The sequence below is a fragment of the Setaria italica genome, chromosome V (assembly GCF_000263155.2).
Source record: "Setaria italica strain Yugu1 chromosome V, Setaria_italica_v2.0, whole genome shotgun sequence".
Classification (NCBI taxonomy): Eukaryota; Viridiplantae; Streptophyta; class Magnoliopsida; order Poales; family Poaceae; genus Setaria; species Setaria italica.
In genome coordinates, this window is record NC_028454.1 from 36,468,778 (window position 1) to 36,486,340 (window position 17,563).

The 17,563-nt window shown below is 52.0% G+C and overlaps 2 protein-coding genes across 2 annotated transcripts; both read left to right on the forward strand.

Moving 5' to 3' along the window:
* Positions 1-7,421: 7,421 nt before the first annotated feature.
* LOC106804107 (receptor-like protein kinase HSL1) lies at positions 7,422-11,207 on the forward strand. The gene is made up of 2 exons (XM_014805226.2): positions 7,422-10,141; positions 10,297-11,207. Exons 1-2 carry the CDS (start codon positions 7,531-7,533, stop codon positions 10,719-10,721), a joined length of 3,036 nt encoding a protein of 1,011 aa, XP_014660712.1. The 5' UTR covers positions 7,422-7,530; the 3' UTR covers positions 10,722-11,207.
* A 2,771-nt stretch (positions 11,208-13,978) lies between these two features.
* Positions 13,979-17,491, forward strand: LOC101755707 (receptor-like protein kinase 5). Its single transcript, XM_022826965.1, has 3 exons — positions 13,979-15,493; positions 15,959-16,734; positions 16,875-17,491. The coding sequence occupies exons 1-3, from the start codon at positions 14,058-14,060 to the stop codon at positions 17,330-17,332; spliced, it is 2,670 nt and encodes an 889-aa protein (XP_022682700.1). The 5' UTR covers positions 13,979-14,057; the 3' UTR covers positions 17,333-17,491.
* The last annotated feature ends 72 nt before the right edge of the window (positions 17,492-17,563 follow it).

Here is a 17,563-nt window from a genome sequence, read left to right on the forward strand (position 1 = left end):
CTGAATGAGTCAGGCACCTCCGGCCAACAGCTCCACCATATATCCAAACATGGAGGATGACAAAGGACTAATAGGGCTGTCACCACCTACGGCCTACCTCTGCGGCTCGTGGGATATACGGCCAATGAAGGATCGCCCTTAGCCTAGACACCACATCTACACTATTGATTACTACTGCAGCCTAACTACGTTTGAATCCCCATAGCAGAATACAATACTCTATATAAATATAGAGCGATGAATCCGCAAGTAAGAGAACTGATCTCACTCAAGTACAGATACTACTAGTGTATACTATATCAAGGTCTAAAGGTATACATGATAGCATACAAGCCTATACTCTGATAGCAAGGGCATATGACTAGCATACAAGCATATAAGCTAAGCATATAAACATAGCAATGATATGAGACTACTCACGCATATAAGAACCAAATATAACACTATAGGAAGGAATCACGAACACTAACTTACTTTACTCAGGAGGTAGCCAGCATCTGTAGAGGTACAAGCTAGGAGGAGAGTGCCAACACCCCGGCACTCCTCCCGAACTACCCCCTCACTTTCTCCCTATTCAAAGCACAAGCTAGGCAAGGCTTTGCCTTTGGAGTGAAACACTAATTCTCTATTGAAGCCCCCCCTCTACTATTTATAGAGTGGAGGTGCCTTGGGAGAGTGGAGATGCTCCAAGAATCTCAAGGGAATATTCTTTCTCCAACCTCTCTCCTTGTGCCACCTAGCAGGATCCGAGGCTTTGAGGTGGTAACTCCCGACGAAACAGTCATAACCGCCTTTAGGAAGTCACCAGGAGCCGCCGTGTGGAAGCTGCGCACGAGGGGTGCCACCACTGGTTCGGCTGAACCCCAGGCACCGCCTCTCACGCCGCCCTTTGTCTGGGAGGTTGCCTGGTGGGCCCTCAAGTTGGTGCAAGGTGCACGCACCAAATTAAGGTGGTTTACCCCCTAATGTGAGCCCATGGATCCGTGTGCTTTTCTATGATTGTCTGGAGTTGTGTTTCTTTGCCGCTTGGGTGTGTTTCCTCCTCCTTTCTAAGGATAAGTAACCTGTATACAAATATTCACCAATACTTGTGGAAATGGTTAGTAATAAACCCCTACCACTAGTTTGATGCTCATCTTTCCGATATTTATGCAGTTGTTGACGGCCTAGAATTGGCACTTAAGAGCCATCAACAATCACCCTGCAAGGAAGATCCATGCCAGAGTTTTGGCTAGGAGTCATCAAGATCAATGTAGGATCCCGGTAGTGATCTTGTGATGTACAATCATTTATAGTGAAGTAATAGATGTGTTCATATTTTTAGCGATCTAAGTATCTCCTTCGATGGTTTTATGCTCTTTTGGGTTTACTTACTTTTCAATCTATGAATCAATTATAGGTTGCTTAGGGTGTTCTTGTGGTCGTGGTGATCGGATTTGCATGCCTGATCTACCGATGAACATGTTCTTTTGATCGTGCCCTTAACCTACTTGCGCTGATAAAGGTGATCATGATAGGATCTTTTTTGTGTAAGGTGGGTAGGGAGTTTTGGGATCCGAACTGGAGGTGTAGATTTAAACATACTTTTTACTAGGATCATATCTATGTTTCTTTGCTATCCATGCTCAGAATTACAACATATGCATAGTCTAGGTTGCTCTAGATTGGTTACCTCTGCTCTATCTGTTATCTGTATGTACATGTGTGACGACCGGCCTCAAATCTTCCAAGTTAATCTTAATCCGAGCCCCTGATCACCAGTCTTAGCTTTCCAAGCCTAAGTGTTCAACCTCCCGACCGGTCCCGACCCCTCCCCGCTTGTCTCCAGTTCCGACCCCGCAAAACCCAGCTCACCGTCGGATCCTTCTAAGTCCTTCCCAAAACGTCCGTTCTATCTGACCGGTGGACCCACGAGATCTTTTTCCCCTAGATCTTCCGCGACAGGCGCACTCGAGTTGCATGCCCGCTTCAGAGTTTCCCCGTCGCGTGGCTCAACTTCTCCGACGCCCGCCGCTCAGCCTCGTCTCTGGCCCGCGACCGAATGGATTCTCGCGCCCCCTTCCCCAATTGCAGCGGAAGCCCGTTTGCAACCTTTCTGCAACACCTCGCCTCCCGCGCCCATCATCACGTCGCCAGATCCCGATCGCAGAGCCCGATGTTGCCCATCTTTTCCGTCACTTCAACACAGTCGCGCCGCCTCGTCTTCGCTACCCGATGATTCCTCCTCCGCCAACCCTGACCACGGCAGCGACAGCTCCTTTCCCCACCCTGTCAGAAGCCGCTCGACAATCTGTTGCTCCGCGCTCGCCTGCGCGCCCGCGGCTGCCCGTCTTCTCACCTGTGCGCCCTCGTTTCTAGTGCCGTTAACCCGGTCACTTCCATCAACTCTACCGCACGACGACACCCGCCTCCGCCAAATCTCAACCACCGGCATACCCGCTCCTGCGCCGCCCTGACGCCAGAGCCCAATGACCGCTGGCGTCATCCCCGAAGTTCTGCACCACCGCCCTCGTCGCTCAATCGCCGCCTAGGCAGAGCACTCCACTGCTTCTTCCCCGGCCTTCGCGCCGCTCCTCTTCTCACTCCTGCGCCGCTTCCCTTCTCCCTTCCTAGCCGCTATAAAAGGGAATGCGCGAGCCCCGCCGGAGTTCCCTCTGCCATCACTGCCTTCCGCCATTTCTCTTGCTCCCTGCTCGAGCTCCCAGCGCCACACACTAAGTTACTGAGGAACTCTCCTCTCCGCTCCACTCCGTTTTCCCCAAACCATCCAACCGCTTGCTCCTCCGTGCTGCGTAAGAGCTCACTTGTGATCCACAAGAAGCACCGCCGCCGCCGGAGTACTGCCGAACCCAGCTGTTGTTCAAAGCCTTAGCCCTCCGCCCAAGCCTGTTTCTTCCCGACCCCAACCTTTCCTTGTAGGAAGAAGGTAAGCTGCCGACCCCTGGTCCGCCTCGTCCGACCTCTGTCCGCTTCACCCGACCCCTCTTATCCGCCCGACCCCGGTTCCGTCTCACCCGACCCTGTCTGTTCCGCCGACCCTTCTCCGCCTCGCCCGAGGGCTCGGCTATAACCTTTTTCTTCAAACCAAGGGTGTATGTGTAAAACTTGGGAACCCTTCAGCATTGAGTCTGAGGATCCCTAGCACACCAAACCCTCTCGTTTAAGGGTCAGATCATATGTTCCTTTCCTCCGACCCTTACCTCTTGATCTCCACCAGCTCCCTTGAACCTTTCCACCCTCCTGCTTTTTTTGTCGCGAGTTTCTGGGCTCGGACTTGCAAGTGTTGCTGTTGAAAAAAAAAACCGTCTATACTAACTAATGCATTGCATTCGTGTAGAGCTGCGCCTCGCCGATGGCTTCTACGAGCTGCACCAAGTGCCAGAAGATGACGGTGTAGCTGAGCTCCTGCCCTCTGAAGCCGAAGCCGCCCCAGAAGTCGAGCAGTTCTCTTCCTCCTTGCTCGAAGGCAAGCCCCGGTTGCATGAAAACCCTGTGTTGTTTTACCAGACTTGCGCATGCCTTCTGTAACATGCTTGTGCATTTATGTATAGGAGTTGTTTGAAACCCTAGATGCATGACTTAGTTGTTCCCATGATCTGAACACTAGCTGTTGGACCGAGTAGCTGCTTGCTTAAATAGGAAGCGGTAAAAGTCGGGTGATTTTCTGTCACTCGCAAGTTGTAGGAGTTGGTTGTCTACTCTTCTGTTACAACTGTAAGAACGATGGACGGGGCAGGGTTTTGGGTAACTCTTTGGTGGTCGGTTGATCGTCCCGTCTATCTATGAAACCTGACTAAGGCCCGACAGTGGTGGTGTTCGTGATCAAGTGTTTGAAAGTACTAACCTCATACTTAGTATGGGATGAGGAAGCCTAGTACCGGATTGAACCTAGACGTGAGCGGTCACCCCATTGTTCTTGGAACGGAGTTTCCCCTGCTGGATGTCGCACGTGGTGGCATGCGTGGTCACAGAACGGCAGAGGCCAGGTCTGTGGAACCTTGCACCAAAGGAAATGGGCCCGACACGGGTTAGGGGATTAATGGGGAAGGCCGACACAGGAAGCGACCTCCGGGTGCGCGGATGTCGTGAGGTTAGGTTCACCATGCATAGTTAAAGAACTCGAATCGATTCGTCTGCCTCTCACAGTTTGAGACTGCTTGATCGCTATGTCACCCTGAGTAAATGAGGAATCTGATGATGACATGGTTTTGTTGTTATATATACATACCTTGGTTGATTCTATGATTGTTTAGCATAGTTGCAAACTTAGACCGGATAATGAACTTAGAACCGGAGCTAAAACTTGAAAATAGGGTTTTACTTAATGCTTTTGGCAAACAAACCCCTCAGCCAAAAAGCCTTGCATGTCTAGTTCTGTGGAGTAGCTTTACTCCCTGTCGGTTAAGCCTTGTTGAGCTTAGTAGCTCAGCCTTGTTGTGGCTCCTGTTTTTCAGGTGAAGTTGCTGCTCCCGACCCTTCTCCCGCTAGCACTTGGCCGCCCCAGCTCCCTCCGGGTTGGACGGTCTAGTGGGATCCCTCCTCAGACGGCGAGGAGAGGGATCAGTGATGTCCCGGTTGGCCTCACTAGGGACGTCCGACCCCGACGTTTTGCTTCCGCTAGTGGTTTTACCTTCTGTTGACTTTCTGGAAACCTTGTAAAGCTCTGATGTTTATTTCATAACCAAATTAAATGGTTAAGTTGTTAACTCGGTGGACTTGTTGTAGTCTCTGGAATCGCTCACCTTCGTGTGGGTCTGCTAAATTGGTCCTGTTCAAGTGGTTAAATCGGAAGAAATCCGACGGCACTTCGTGTTTACTCGGCTTAGGCATGAGCGTCGCGTATTATGCGGCTAAATCATGTTTAACCAAATAGATCCGAAGTGGATCCGCCACAACATGCTTAGTAGATTGGATCTGAATCACTCATCAACACCAAGTTAATACTAACAATGCTAGTTGAAATAGATCTTGTGCTATAAGTTCCACAGATTGATAAACCTTGGGCGAGTACTCTGAGGGTAGAGCTAAAACTGATATGTGCACTTGCGGTTTACAAATTGGCGTGCTAACAGCTGTCAACACACATGCCAAATAAACCCTAGGCAACTACATTTCCATAAGCCACCCCATACCATAAAGGTGGATAAAACATTTGTTGGATCCTCTATGGAGAGGATCTAACAAAATATCATTTTATATACAATAAAATGCTTAGGAAGGGTTTTTCTCTTTTGGGAAGGCGTGAGTTAAAAGATAAAGTGATAATAATAGCAACCCCTAGGGTATGTTTTGGACTTGAGAGTAAGGGGATGGCCTTAGTGGTGGATACTCTATCCCAAAGCTTACTCTGGTCATATAAGAACCGGTTCATTGGGCGAGTCTTTCTTGTGAACTGTACAACCATACATGCCAAAAAGGTACAACCTTCGGGAGTACCTATCTATGTGAGGTCTTGGTTCAAACCCCACTAGCTGAACCTAGTCATCCATCCCAAGGGGTCAAGGTGGGCAATGGGTATATAGGAGCAGGACCTTCGCATAGTCTTAGATTCGGTCAACACAGGTCAACTGTTGAGAGGGCTGGAGGCCCTGATAATTTATTCATGCATGCATTTCCCGGGATAGTATCCGCAAGGTGGATGTTAGTGGCCCCCTATTTAGACCCTAATATATCCATGGATGGACCTAGGGAATGCTGTCCAGAGATGGACACGGGCGGGTATGGATCTCGTAGGCCAGTACCGCCTGAGTACTAGGTGTGGGCTGGCCGGACATATGGGGAAAGTGTATACCTCTATGCAGATTATAATCTATTCGAATAGTCGAGGCTCACGGTCACGAGCCCACTAAGTCAAAGCCCCCTATGATTACTCTTTGAAGCTCTTTGGGTGGGATTAGTGTGTTAAACATAATGGATGAAGTTGAATGACCGGATTCCAGAACTAAAACCTAGGGACTGATAGGGGAGGTAGTTTTCCCCGTCCAGAACCACCACTCCAAAATTAACATGCTTTTAGAAGAGTCTTTTCAATTCTCACCTTTTAATTCACCTTTAGATGTAGGATTATACCTATAAATCATGTTCCTTATCCACCTCCTAAATTGCATATAATTACTTAGTAAATATTGGGACTTGCTGAGTATCAATCATAAGTATACTCAACTTTACTTTCATCATGCAGGTGTAGATCTTCAGGTGTTATAAACCATCTTGTTAGTAGATGGGCACCACTTCGCTGCATTAAGGTGAAAACATTTTTTTATTAAATTATACATCTTTTATTGCTTAAAATACTAAGCTATGATGATAATGGTATCAGCCTATTGATCCAGGAACTAATACAGGTGATCAGCGGGACTCCCGAAGGGAGGTCCCCACAGGCTATCTCCGGTGTGGCTGGGATATAGAGGAGGTCGTTGGTGGCTAGGTAGCAAGCGGTGGTGTGCGGGTTGTGTGCGGGACGGCGGGACGCCACCGGCCGCAATCCGTAGTAGACAACAGGTGGCCTCTGGAGGCGGCGGGGGAGCCACGGCAAGCTCCCCGGCAGGTCCGGGGTAGCGCGGCGAAGGATGGTGGCGGCGGATTTGACGGCACGAGCCGCCGGAGATCGTGGAGGATGGCAGCGCGGGAGGGGGTGCGACGGTGATTGAGGGCTGCGACCTGCGGTGGTGGGAACCACCGGAACTGGAGGAGGAAAGAGTCGCGGGAGCATAGGTTGCGCGCACTCCTAGACCACCATCACCGAAGGCGACATCAGTGATTTTGTCGCCTTCAGTGATAAATAGACGCGCCCTAGATAGACCTCCGAGAATGGAGGGTATTTCGAGGGCTTCTCAAAATAGGAAACCTAGTATATTTTTAATTTGGTACTCGTCAACAACTATTACTCTATTAGCATCTTTTAAGATAACACTGAAATATGGTAGTCTCCTACTTTATGTGCAGTGTCGTTGCGTCAAATACGTGTGAGGTCGCGGACCTGAGCCTCAGCCGCTCAGGCCCACGGGCACAAAAAGACTCGAATTGCCGTGTTTGACGGAGCACTGTGGGACTTCTGCTGTGCTGTCCGGTCTCTGGTGACCGTTAGATTAGCGAACTGACCCCGAACCCGTTGATTAGCGATGCAGTCAAGAGCAAAAATCGATTCCTCTAACTGCCATCAAACCATATTATTCACTGGTGGTTTGAATCCAAAGTCTTCCAGAGCACCAGCCAAGGTCGGCACGTACTACTAATCAAAGGCAATTCGACAGCTTCGCAGCAAGCACCTCCTGCACGGTCTGCTGCCAAAGTGTGCACACCAAATAAAAGTCTTCTTTTAGACCAGTAGTACCAAATAAAAGTCCAAATCCCACGCAGCAAACCGAACGGGGCTCGTGCCAGTCTAACAAAAACTGAGGACTCCCGCTCCCTCCGCATTTGATTGCACAAGCAGATCGTCCTCTTCCTGCGTCCACCTCGCGCCGTGGCGGCCGTGCTGTGCAGGCGTGCACAACCAACGCCACGCCGCGAAAACAAACCGGCCGAGACATGGACACACCACGCCGCGCGTCCGTGTACCCGCGTATCCTCGGTCTCGTGCTCGTGCTGCTCCGCGCGGCCGCGCAGCCCCCGCCGGCGGGCGAGGCGCGGCTGCTGCTCGAGATCAAGCGCGCGTGGGGCGACCCGCCCGTGCTCGCGGGGTGGAACGCCACGGCCGCGGCCGCGCTCTGCAGCTGGCCGCACGTCGGGTGCGACGCGTCCGGGCGCGTCGTGAACCTCACTCTCGCGAACGCTAACGTCGCGGGGGCCTTCCCTGACGCCGTCGGCAACCTCTCCGGCCTCACGTACCTCGACGTCTCCAACAACAGCATCAGGTCCGTGTTCCCGAGCGCGCTGTACCGCTGCGCTTCGCTTCAGTACCTCAACCTCTCCCAGAACTACTTCGGCGGTGTGCTCCCGGCAGAAATCGGCAGCGGCCTCGCCGCGAGCTTGACCACGCTGGACCTCGACGGCAACGAGTTCAACGGCACCATCCCGGCGTCGCTCTCCCGGCTCCGGAACCTCGAGTATCTCGCGCTGAACAGCAACCGCTTCACCGGTATCATCCCAGCGGAGCTCGGCGAGCTCGCGAGCCTGCAGGTGCTGTATCTGGATAACAACCCGTTCAACGCAGGCCAGCTGCCGGCGTCGTTCAAGAATCTGACCAACCTGGTCAGCCTCACGGCGTCGCAGTGCAATCTCGTCGGGGACTTCCCGAACTTTCTTTGGAGCCTGAAGAAGCTGCAACAATTGTATCTGTACACGAACAACATCACCGGCGACATGGTCGTTGATGGATTTGCGGCGAGAAGCTTGACAGAAATCGACGTCTCAGAAAACAAAATTAGTGGAGTCATCCCTGAAGTGTTTGGGGGATTGGAGAACCTCACACTCTTGAACCTCTTCATGAACAACTTCTCCGGCGAGGTACCAGCCAGCATCGGCCAGTTGCCGTTACTGAGGATATTGAGACTCCACACCAACAGGCTCAACGGCACGCTCCCACCGGAGCTCGGAAAGCAGTCGCCGGGTTTGTATTATGTTGAGGTTGACTACAATGAGTTCACCGGCGTGATCCCGGAAGGGCTGTGCACCGGAGGCAACTTACAGTACCTCACCGCCAAGAGCAACCGATTGAACGGCTCCATCCCGGCAGGCCTTGCCAACTGCACCACTCTGGAAACCCTGTCGCTGGACAATAACCAGCTCTCCAGCGACGTGCCAGAGGCTCTCTGGACGGCAACGCAGCTTTACTTCGTGACACTACAGGGTAACCAGCTCACCGGAAGTCTTCCTGCGACGATTCTTCTCAACATTTCGACGTTACGCATTGGGAACAACCAATTCAGTGGCAACATTCCGGCTGCAGTAGCTGCTCTCCAGGTGTTCACCGCCGAGAACAACCGGTTTTCTGGTGCGATACCGACGAGTCTTGGCGACGGCATGCCGCTGCTGCAAAGACTCAGCTTGTCCGGGAACCAACTGTCCGGCGGGATCCCGAGAAGCGTTGCTAAGCTAAGCCAGCTGACGCAAATGGACCTGAGCAGGAATCAGCTCACCGGCGGCATACCGGCAGAGCTCGGCGCCATGCCGGTGTTAAGTGTCCTTGACCTGTCGTCGAACAAGCTCTCCGGCAACGTACCGCAGGCGCTTGCGAAGCCACAACTCACCTCCCTGAACCTGTCCTCGAACCAGCTGAGCGGTAAGGTCCCGGCCGGGTTCGCCACAGCGGTCTACGACACCAGCTTCCTCGACAACCCCGGCCTCTGCACCGCCGCTGCGGGATCCGGCTACCTCACTGGCGTCCGCTCCTGCGCCGGCGGATCACAAGACGGCGGTTCCTCCGGAGGCGTCTCGCACGCGCTCCGCACAGGCCTCCTCGTCGCCGGCGCCGCGCTCCTCCTCATCGCCTCGGCGTTTGCCTTCTTCGTCGTCCGCGACGTCAAGAAACGGCGGCGCGTCGCGGAGCAAGACGACTGGAAGATCACACCTTTCGTCAAAGATCTGGGATTCGGTGAGGCACCCATACTCCGGGGCCTGACGGAGGAGAACCTCGTCGGGCGCGGGGGATCGGGGCGCGTGTACCGCGTCGCCTACACTAACCGGCTTAACGGCAGAGCCGGCGCGGTGGCCGTGAAACAAATACGGACCGCCGGGAAGCTCGACCAGAAGCTGGAACGCGAGTTCTCGTCGGAGGCTGGCATCCTCGGCAGCCTCCGGCACAACAACATCGTCAGGCTCTTGTGTTGCCTCTCCAACGCCGAGTCCAAGCTCCTCGTGTACGACTACATGGACAACGGCGGCCTGGACAGGTGGCTCCACGGCGACGCCCTCGTCGCTGGCGGGCGCCCGATGGCGAGGGCGCGGTCCGCGCGGCGCGAGCCGCTGGACTGGCCGGCGAGGCTCGGGGTGGCCGTCGGCGCCGCGCAGGGGCTGTGTTACATGCACCACGAATGCGAGCCGCCCATCGTTCACCGCGACGTCAAGGCGAGCAACATCCTGCTGGACTCGGAGTTCCGGGCCAAGATCGCCGACTTCGGGCTGGCCACGATGCTGCTACAGGCCGGGGCGCCCGAGACGATGTCCGCCGTCGCCGGATCGTTCGGCTACATGGCTCCTGGTAAGGATCCGAACTTGCTATTTACAGTAGATTTCTGTCCCATTTTTCCAGATTCAGACATTAAGTAACTAGGGAGCATCTACTGTAGCTGTAGCATATGTCACGAGTTATCGTATTGCCGGACCTTCGATTTGGCGTTTGATGCTTATCTGCAGAGTGTGCTTACACCAAGAAGGTGAGCGAGAAGGTTGACGTCTACAGCTTTGGCGTCGTCCTCCTGGAGCTCACCACCGGCAAGGAGGCCAACTACGGCGGCGAGCACGGCAGCCTGGCGGAATGGGCACGACACCACTACCAGTCAGGAGGGAGCATCCCCGACGCCACAGACAAGAGCATCAGATACGCAGGGTACTCCGACGACATCGAGGTTGTTTTCAGGCTAGGCGTGCTCTGCACCGCAGAGATGCCATCGTCGCGGCCAACTATGAACGACGTGCTGCAGATCTTGGTCAAGTGCAGCGAGCGGACGCACCAGAAGGGCAAGACGGAGCGTGGCCCGGAGTATGAGGCTGCCCCGCTACTTTCCAACGGCTCGGGGATTGAGATTGAAGAGAAGATCGACTTCGACCGCATTGTCTGAAGAAAGGAACCGACCACTGCACAGGCCAGTAAACAACCTTCGACAGCATCAGAGAACGGCTGTAGTGATACTTAGCACATTTTAGCAGAGTGCAGCGAGGGCTATAGTTGTCACAAGACCTTGACCCTGCACTAGGTCGTTAGTGCAGGCATGGTATAGATCAGGGCTTGTGGCGAACCAAACCGTTTCTGTGTTTTGACACTGCAAACTTGTATTATTAAATCACAGACACATTAGACTAGTCAGACAGAAGAACCAGCAAATGTGATGATTTCCTTTTGAAACAAAGGCAGAAGATGGGGTTCTGCATGTCTACATCCACCTGTTTATTGTAAAAGCACTGGTTGGTTGGGATATGGCATCATAATACAAACTTGGAGTGATAAGGAAAATGAAGCTGGAAGGAAGGGCTACTGCCCCCAAGAACTCCATTGGAGCTGGAGGAGGAGGAGGAGGAGAGGGAAAAGAAGAAGAAGAAAAGATGAAGAGGTGGTGGAGATGGGGAAGGAAGAAGCAAGCCTCCCTATGTTTGTACTTTGTCTTAGCCATTGAGGGGGTGTTTAGATATCAGGTGCTAAACTTTAGACGTGTCACATCGGATGTTCGGATGCTAATTAGGAGGACTAAACATGAGCTAATTATAAAACTAATTGCAGAATCCCTGGGCTAATTCGCGAGACAAATCTATTAAGGCTAAATAATCCATCAGTAGCAAATGGTTACTGTAGCACCATATTGTCAAATCATGGACTAATTAGGCTTAATAGATTCGTCTCACAAATTAGACTCCATCTAAGCAATTAGTTTTGTAATTAGACTATATTTAATACTCCTAATTAGTATCCAAACATCCAATGTGACAGGTGTTAAAGTTTATCACGTGGAAGCCAAACAGCCCCTGAATGTGCTATATTTCAAACTCATTGACGCCATGTGACCTGTATCCCGTTGCACAGGCAAAAGGAGATGCGAATCGCGCAAGAGGAGCTCTGACTTGAAAGGGGACAAAGCAGGAAAACAAAAGGGTTACAGCCGGGTACGCAACCATCAGCTGGATCGCGCCTCCGATCGTGATGCAAATGAGAGGTAACAACAGTCAGCTGAGAGTGATTTATATTATTAAATATTACTCACACTTCCCATTAAGAAAATAGTCTAAAAACTTCTAAATTCTATCGAAATTGTCCACCTCTAATATTCTGAAAACAAAAACCTAAACCAACCCCTTAATGTTATCTAACTTATACACATATGACATTATAAAAAAATAATCTAAAATACCCCTAAATTTGTATCTAAATACCCATATTTAATTATTAAACATAACCTAAATCAAGTCTAAATCTGCATCAAAATTACATGAATCTTCCATTTAAAAAAATTAAAGTACACCATGCATACATGGTTCTAAATTACCTATTTCTATTATTACTAATATAGAAAAATAATAATTTAAAATATATGTGCGTGATGTCAGCCCAACCAATGCAAATTTTCATTAAAAAATCAATGATGAAATTTTGAAAAATTTAACATTGTTGGTCCCCTAACAAGATAAAATTTGAGATTCTGACTCCACCACTGGTGGCATTATACAGACCACATGTACATGTACGGATTTAAAAGATGAGAATAACGATTTTCACGTTCAATACTTTACACATAGGTCAAAGGGTTAAATTAAACACATTTTAAAACATATATAAAGGTGTGATACAAATTAGAGAAAACTATAAGTGTGGATGTGTATAGAGTAATTGCTAACTAATTTATCATGATCGGCATATCTATACGAGTATTTTGTTAGATTTTAAATTAGAGAGAGCATGATAAGCAAATTTGGTTATTAGATATGGACCTTAATCTTTTATTCATTGCTAATACTTATGTTCTTTAAAATTACTATGCCGCGTGAGAGTATGGTTTGATGGACGTACTAGTTAATCTAGAAATATGAGCAATGGAGAGATACATGGCGGAAAAATGATACATGACAGGAGACTAACTGTTTGGCAAGAAATTACTGAATGAGACTGATATTGATACCATCATCAATGATTAGATGCTAAACTTATAAGGTATTGTCTTTATAATGTTTTGTTTAATAGTTTTTCATGCACCTTAAGTGTTTGCCCGTAAAATATCTACTATACTTACAAGGCTACTACTGCTCCTACTACTTACAAGGATTCCTATTTAGTTTTGCTCTTGGCCCTAAAATCTTAGGATCGGCCTTACTAGCAGCAACCGCAAAGACGCAACATGCGCACTAGCGACTTAATGTTCTGAGAACTTTTGAGGAGTGCCCCCTTTTTTCCATTTGTCTTTCTTCTCCTTTTTCATTTTTTTTCAAAATGGATCTAGATAACTTTTTCATAAAAGGTTATTTAGATAATTTTCCAAAAAAAATTATTTTCATAATTAGAAGTGTTATTTAAAAAATTCTAGAAAAAAAAGATTTTGGAAAGTTTTTTCATATGTATGCATTTTTAATTTTGGAACGTTCGTCAACGAACTAAGGAGGAAAGGAATGGGAAATGTGTGCCAGCCGGGTGGACTAGACCATGCCTCTTTTTTCCTACAAAGGGCCGGGAAAATGAGACCATATGAGCCAAAAGCTCGTGTGTAATATAAGCGCAGCTAGCGTGCAATCTAATTATTGGCGCCCACACATACGGTGATTTTGTTACTTTTAAAAAATAATTTAACTTCCCATATGTGTTTTTTATATGTGTGTCCATTTATGTGAACATCTACTTTTTTTAAGCTGCATTTTTTATAAAAAATGTGATTTTACCTCAGGGAATAAAAATCATGCGAACGAGTTACCCTCGGAGTCTCGTGTTTGACGGGGCACAGTTATGCTGTGCTGTGACCCGTCTCCGGCGAACGTGAGAAGAAAAGATTAGCGAACTGACCCCGAACCCGAATTTCGTTGATCAGCGGTGCAGTCAAGAGAAGGAAAAACGATTCCTCTATCTGGCATCTATCGACAGTTTGAACAACACAGACTTCCATAGCACCAGCAAAAGTCTGGTCTACTCCGTCCGAATCACACTCTTAAACGAAGGAAAAGATACGAATCAGAGGCAGTTAGAAAGCTTCGCGGCAAGCACCTGCAAGAAGTAAAAGCCCAAAACGCACGCAGCGGACCGAATGGGCTCATGCCAGTTTTCTACAAGAAAAACTGGGGATTTCCCTCTCCCTCCGCATTTGATTGCCAAACCGATCGTCCGTCTCCCTGATCTTGGCCTCTTCCCGCGTCGACCGCGCACCGCGGCGGCCGTGCAGGCGCGCACAACCAACGCCACGCCACGAAAACAGACCGGCCGACACATGGAGGCACCATGGCGCTCCCCGCATCTCCTCGGCCTCGTGCTCGCACTACTTCCCAGCTGCTGCCTCCTGCCCCGCGCGGCCGCGCAGGACGACGCGCGGCTGCTGCTCGAGATCAAGCGCGCGTGGGGCGACCCGCCCGTGCTGGCCGGGTGGAACGCCTCGGCCGCGGGCGCGCACTGCGCGTGGCCGTACGTGGCGTGCGACACGGCCGGGCGTGTCGTGAACCTGACACTCGCCAGCGCCAACGTCGCGGGGCCCTTCCCGGACGCCGTCGGCGGCCTCACCGGCCTCACGTACCTCGACGTCTCTAGCAACAACATCACCGGCGTGTTCCCCACCGCGCTCTACCGCTGCTCTGCGCTTCAGTACCTCGACCTGTCCTGGAACCATCTTGGCGGAGAGCTCCCCGCGGACACCGGCTCCCGCCTGGGGGCGAACCTGACCACGCTGGTGCTCAGCGGAAACAGGTTCAACGGCACAATCCCAGCGTCGCTCTCCAGCCTCCGGAATCTCCAGAATCTCAAGCTGGACGACAACAAACTCATTGGCACCGTCCCAGCGGAGCTCGGCAAGCTGACGAGGCTTCAGACGCTATGGTTGGCGTACAACCCGTTCGACGCGGGGGACCTGCCGGCCTCATTTAAGAACCTGACCAACATGACTAGTCTCTGGGCAGCGCAGTGCAAGCTCGTCGGCGACTTCCCGAGGTTTGTCGCGGACATGCCGGAGTTGGAGGTGCTGGACCTGTCCATCAACACGCTGACCGGAAGCATACCTCCGTGGGTTTGGAGCCTCAAGAAATTGCAATCCTTTGCAGTTTACAGGAACAACCTCACCGGCGACTTGGTGGTTAATGACTTCGCCGCGATGGGCTTAACATTAATCGATGTTTCAGAGAATTATAAGCTTACTGGAGTTATCCCGGAAGTCTTTGGGCACTTGGAGAACCTCACAAGATTGTCCCTCTTCAGGAACAACTTCTCCGGCGAGATACCTGCCAGCATCGGCCGGCTGCCATCATTATCGGTATTGAGGCTTTATAGTAACAGGTTTACTGGTATTCTCCCGCCAGAACTTGGGAAGCACTCGACCTTTACTTATATGGAGGCTGACGACAATGAGCTCATTGGCACAATTCCAGAAGGGCTATGTGCCAGAGGCCAGTTCATGACGCTCACTGCCAAGGGCAACCACTTGAACGGATCCATCCCGGAAGCCCTGGCCAACTGCACCAGTCTGCGCAGCCTGCAGCTAGACAGTAACCAGCTCTCTGGCGAGGTGCCCCAGGCTCTATGGACGATAGGGATTAAAACCTTGTTCCTACGGAATAACAGGCTCACCGGAAGACTCCCCGCCACGATGGATAGCAACCTTACAACGTTGCACATTGAGAACAATCAGCTCTTTGGCAGCATCCCGGCGACAGCTGCTGCGCTCCAGGTGTTCACCGCCGAAAACAACCAGTTTTCAGGTGACATGCCGGCGAGTCTTGGGGACGGCATGCCGCGGCTACTGACACTGAACCTGTCCGGTAACCAACTGTCGGGCGGAATCCCAAGGAGCGTTGCTGAGCTAACGCAGCTCACCCAACTGGACATGAGCAGGAACAAGCTCACGGGCGCGATACCGGCAGAATTGGGCGCCATGCCGGTGTTAAGTGTCCTTGACCTGTCGTCGAACAAGCTCTCCGGCAACGTACCGCAGGCACTTGCGATGCTGACACTCACCTCCCTGAACCTGTCATCCAACCAGCTCAGTGGCCAGGTCCCGGCTGGGCTTGCCACGGCAGCCAACGGCAACAGCTTCCTCGACAACCCCGGCCTCTGCACCGCCGCTCTGGGACGACCCGGCTACCTCGCCGGCGTGCGGTCCTGCGCCGGGGGGTCGCAAGACGGCAGTTCTTCCGGAGGCGTCTCGCACGCACTCCGTACCGGCCTCCTCGTTGCCGGAACCGTTTTCCTCCTTATCGCCGCGGCCATCTCCTTCTTCGCCGTCCTCGTCATGAAGAGACGGCGCCGCGTCGCGGAGCAAGACGACTGGAAGATCACGCCTTTCGTCAAAGATCTCGGCTTCGGGGAGGCGTCCATCCTCCGGGGCCTGACGGAGGAGAACCTCATCGGCCGCGGCGGGTCGGGCCGGGTGTACCGCGTCGCCTACACCCACCGGCGAAGCGGGAACGCCGGTACGGTGGCCGTGAAGCACATACGGACCGCCGGCACGCTCGACGAGAACCTGGAGCGCGAGTTCGAGTCGGAGGCGAGCATCCTCGGCAGCGTCCGGCACAACAACATCGTGAGGCTGCTCTGCTGCCTCACTGGCACCGAGGCCAGGCTCCTCGTGTACGACTACATGGACAACGGCAGCCTGGACAAATGGCTCCACGGCGAAGGCCCTGGCGCCGTCGGCGGGCACCTCACGGCGAGGGCGCGGCGCGCGCCGATGGACTGGCCGACGAGGCTCGGGGTGGCCGTCGGCGCCGCGCAGGGGCTGTGCTACATGCACCACGAGTGCGAGCCGCCGGTCGTCCACCGGGACGTCAAGACGAGCAACATCCTGCTGGACTCGGAGTTCCGGGCCAAGGTCGCCGACTTCGGGCTGGCCAGGATGCTAGCGCAGGACGGGGCGCCCGAGACGATGTCCGCCGTCGCCGGGTCGTTCGGCTACATGCCTCCGGGTAAGGATCCCTGCTTGCTGCTTCGGGAATCCAGTTGATCTTGGTCACGTTTTGCCGGATTGGCAACAGTATCTGTGGTACTGATCGCTGTAGCAATATAATGTCACATGTTCTGGTGATCTTTCGTGCTTTGTTTGCAGAGTGTGCTTACACCAAGAAAGTGAGCGAGAAGGTAGACGTCTACAGCTTCGGCGTCGTGCTCCTGGAGCTGACCACCGGCAAAGAGGCCAACGACGGCGGCGACCACGGCAGCCTGGCGGAATGGGCACGGCATCACTACCGATCTGGAGGGAGCATCCCCGATGCCACGGACAGGAGCATCAGGTACGCAGAGTACTCTGAGGAGGTCGAGGTCGTCTTCAGGTTAGGCGTGGCGTGCACCGGAGACTTGCCGTCGTCGCGGCCAGCCATGAAGGACGTGCTGCAGAGCTTGCTTAAATGCAGCGACCAGACGCACCAGAAGAGCAAAACGGAGCGTGAACTGGAGTACGAAGAGGCTCCACTCCTGGTGCCGCAGCGAGGCAGTCGCCGGAAACAGCTCTCGAACGGCACTGGAATTGACATCGAAGAGAAGAGCGACTTCGACAGCATTATCTGAAGATCCGAGTATTGCGCGTCCCAGAAAACAAGTCAGGACAGCGTCAGTCAACACCTATATAATGGTACTTCCGTCGGTACATTTCAGCACAGTACAGCAGATAATTATGCACCACGACTCACTACCAGTCACCATGACCTTGACTCTACTAGGTAATATTCTGGGGTTTGACACAGTAAATTTTTAGATCATACACATACTAGACCAATAAAACACAACAATAAGCACACG